The sequence below is a fragment of the Durio zibethinus genome, chromosome 25, assembly GCF_047325235.1.
Source record: "Durio zibethinus cultivar Kanyao isolate XHJ-2024 chromosome 25, ASM4732523v1, whole genome shotgun sequence".
NCBI classification, from domain to species: Eukaryota; Viridiplantae; Streptophyta; class Magnoliopsida; order Malvales; family Malvaceae; genus Durio; species Durio zibethinus.
Genome location: NC_143186.1, coordinates 8886570 through 8890561, shown reverse-complemented (window position 1 = coordinate 8890561; position 3992 = coordinate 8886570). Strand labels below are relative to the sequence as shown.

At 27.9% G+C, this 3992-nt stretch overlaps 1 protein-coding gene across 1 annotated transcript; it reads left to right on the top strand.

The window, feature by feature from the left end:
* The first annotated feature begins 1253 nt into the window (after nucleotides 1-1253).
* Nucleotides 1254-2127, top strand: LOC111276616 (uncharacterized). The gene has a single exon (XM_022862363.2). The coding sequence runs from the start codon at nucleotides 1338-1340 to the stop codon at nucleotides 1809-1811; it is 474 nt and encodes a 157-aa protein (XP_022718098.2). The 5' UTR covers nucleotides 1254-1337; the 3' UTR covers nucleotides 1812-2127.
* The last annotated feature ends 1865 nt before the right edge of the window (nucleotides 2128-3992 follow it).

Here is a 3992-nt window from a genome sequence, read left to right as displayed (position 1 = left end):
AATTGTTTAGAAATTTTAAAAGTTTTTTGATTTTTTAGAAAGTTTTTAAAAAGTTTTTTAGAATTAAAAAAATTTAATATTTTATAAGAATTTTTTTAATTTTAATTTTTTAAAAAATTTCTACAATTTTTTAAAGAATTTTTTAAAATTTTTTAAAATTTTTTAGAATTTTTTTCTTATGCTAATATGATATTAATAATATGATGCTAACTGAAAATTTTGACATATATTAATATTTTATTAAATATTTTTATCATGCCAATGTAGTTGAGTAATGGCATAAGTCATAAATATCAAAATGATAGCAGAATAAAAATTCAAATATCAATATAGTTGTTATAATTTTTTGAATATCAATATAACAAAAAATATAAAATTTAAAAGTTTAATGTGTATATAACCCAAATTAATTCGATAACCTTAATAAATATTTAAAAATACCGAATAAGATCGAAAATAGATTTAAATTTATTTAATATTCAAATTTTTTGCATAAAATAGGTGTCTATGCAAGGTTTAGGATGGTTAAGTTGCAGGGGAAGAGAAGAGGTGATGGGTAGTTGGCAGCGTGATTCCTGCTGCGCAGTCGCTCTCTGTTACAGGCTTTCGTTGTTAAAAAAAACAAAAATGAATTTTCAATGTTTGATTTTTTGCTTTTTAAGTTTTGGGCTTTCAAACCCAATTTCCTTAGAATTTGGGCTTTCAACAACAAATTAGACGAAAATGAACTCATGCAATCAAACCCACTAAGCCCAAATGACCCAACTTAAAAAGAAAAATCAATCGGGTTGTTCAAATGAATTTAAATTGAATATGTTAAAATAAAAACAATATTATTCCGTACAAAACAAATCTTTACAAATAAAATATCCAATACTGTACCTGAATAGTTGGCTCAGGTTCATGCATCTTTTGCTCAAATAGTAATGTTGAAATCTCCTTTTTCTAGTCTAAAAAGTTTCCCCATCCACTAGTCAGTTTTATTACCACGCTACCCGGCATGTGGTCATTGTTTTTCAAAGAAATTAATTCTCGTCTTTAAACGGTGTGTCATGTTTATAGTTTCATAATCCAGCAAAAACTGAGGTTTCAATTGATGACGGCGACGGAAGACTTCATTCAACTCCTGCATATTTAAAAAACAATTTTTTTTATATAAATCTTTGGACTACTAATACTGGAAAGTTTACTGTCTGCTAAGCTTTATTAAAACTTAAAATGTCTTCCTTTTGGAATGAATATTTCAACTTCGATTACCGCACACCTCCAACTACCTTACTCAAGACACTCTATAAATATCTTAATCTTTTCCAGCCTTTTGTAACCCATATAATCTCATGTTTGTTTCATCTCTCTCTCTCTCTCTCTCAGATTGTCTAGTTTCGGTCATGACGATTTACAAACTAGGGAACTACTTTTCTTTTCCTTCAATCGTTTCGCATCTCAAATGGGCTTGGAACTTCTCTCTTCATTACTTTTTGTGTCCTTATCAGATGCCTGAAATGGGTTCTGAAGATTTTAACCTAGGGAGCTGCAATCACTACTACAAGCAAGAGTTGCGTGAGGAAGATGTGGAATGTGCTATTTGTTTATGCAAGATTGATGATGATGATGAGATCAGAGAGCTGAGATGTGACCACCTTTTCCACAAAGTTTGCTTGGATAGATGGATTGGATACCGGCGTTCTACGTGTCCCATTTGTCGCAGTTCTCTAATTCCTCGGAGACTAGTTGCCGGAATGGAAGTCATACTTTTCAATTATTGTTCTTTTGATGATTCTAGCTACCGCGAGACCTGGTGGCTGCGTTAAGAATATATAGTCATTTAGTTGTGGAAAAGGCTGGAACTTTTGATTTCGAAGAAGTTTCAAGCACACCAGCTCATTAAGTCATATGACAGATTATACTTCATTGATGTGGCTTTGTGAATGTTGCTTAATTTGAAGTACTCCAAGAAATGCCAATACAATGAATATTATTATCTACCTTCTTAATGGAGGATTCTTCTTCCTTGTTGAGAATAGCTATATAATAAAGCCAAAGCAGAAGGATTTCCATGGAGATTACTTTATTTAATCTTCTTTTCTTGTTATTTTAAGTTATAACTTGAAGATAATCTTAACCATTCGTAGTTTTTAATGAACTCGATCCTCCTACCTTGACCCCTGCTGAAGTGGATCACATGGTTTCAATGAAACTATTAGCTACAAACTCTTTTTGTTATCTCACCTCTGCTAAGTTTTGAATTGACTGTAATTTTATTCAACTTGAATCTCTCCATCTATTACAATTAATTTTAAGTCGAATGAACTGTATCAAAGTGGCGGTAAAAGATAATCTCATTTTATTTTGGTTAAAGATGTTTTGTGTACATCAATATAAGAGTTTATATTTGATACATTATCGATATATAAATTTTATATACTATTAATGAATTGATGAATATAACTCATTAATGAAGTAAATCAGATAATAATACTTTATTAATAAATAAATTATTTTAATTTTTGTACATTTATTTTAAAGGTTGATATTTACTTATTAATGAATTGTTATCATTTGATAGAATTTTTACATTGACAGTAGACTTGATAATTTATGTTATCATGTTATGTAAGATACTATATTCGTATGGTGTTTTACACGAAAATAACGTATCACAGTTCGTGTAGATACGAAAATATAAAATATAATTTTTTGATTTTATTAAATTTATTTATGATTTTTTAAAAATTTTAAAATGTATTATTTTTGTGCCCTTTATTTGTATCATTTTTATATCTTGTCATCATATTATATTTTATATTTTTAGTTCTAACTGATAGTATATCAAATATAAAATTTAAATATAATAATTATTTATAAATTATTATTTATATATTATCTCCATTCGATAATTAGTCGAACAGTCTCTTTAATGAAAAAAAAAATTAATTACTATTAATTATTAGAGTTTTTTCTTGTAACAGTATATATTCAAATCTTAATTCTCAAAATGATGTACTTCTAATCTTTTTTCTGTAAATAAGGTTTTTTAAATTATCTAACTCCATGTCATCGTCTAGATGGTCAAATTGCCAACATGGCAATTAGTAGCATTTTGTGGTTTTTTTTTTTTTTTTTTTTAATTTCTTCTCCTTTTCCTGTTATACTTTTTCTTCTCTTCCATGCGACCAGCACAATGAAAAAAATTATCAAATATTAGTGTGATAATGCTAGGCTCAAATTTACCCTATTTGCAACATCCAATAAAGTTAACTTCATCAAACCTCACTTTTTTATTTTTCTTTTTCTCCATAAATAACTTATTCATTTCCTTTGGCTTGCCACACTAAACAATTGCAATACTTATCGTTCATGATAGATGAGACCTCTCAGCAAATGATAAGAAAAATAATAAAACTCCTTTAAAATCTCTTATTTTTAGCAATTAGATAATCATTATATTTCAAGTTTTTCAATCACATCTTTTTTGTGGCATTCTATCAAACACTGAACCTTCAATATCCATTTCAAGTTTTCAGCTCACATATCTTTTGATATCTAACAAAGCCATCGTTACTTTTAAGAAAAAATTTACCAACAACTTATGAAATATCAATGTATTATGACAGAATTCATGTAAACAATGAACAAAAGAATTACATCCATTGTAGAGTCACTTCCTTTTTCTTTTTTTCTTTTTGGATAAATGAAAATATTTTATTTCAAAAATTCAAAGAAACAGAGCAAACCTCTGGTAGAAGAAATAACAAAAAAAAAAAAAAAGGAGTACAATCAACAATTATTGACTTATTCTCCGGTTATTACAAAGAGTATTGTTTGAATACTTAATGACTATATTAGAATAAAATTGAACAAAAATGAAACCATCGCAGCAACTTATTGAAATACTTCTTCTGGAGTTTGTTTGTATGCTTCCTTAAATTTCTCTGCCTCCAAATATAATAGATAGATGCTCTTTATGCAAGTTTGAGTACAATATAAGTCTA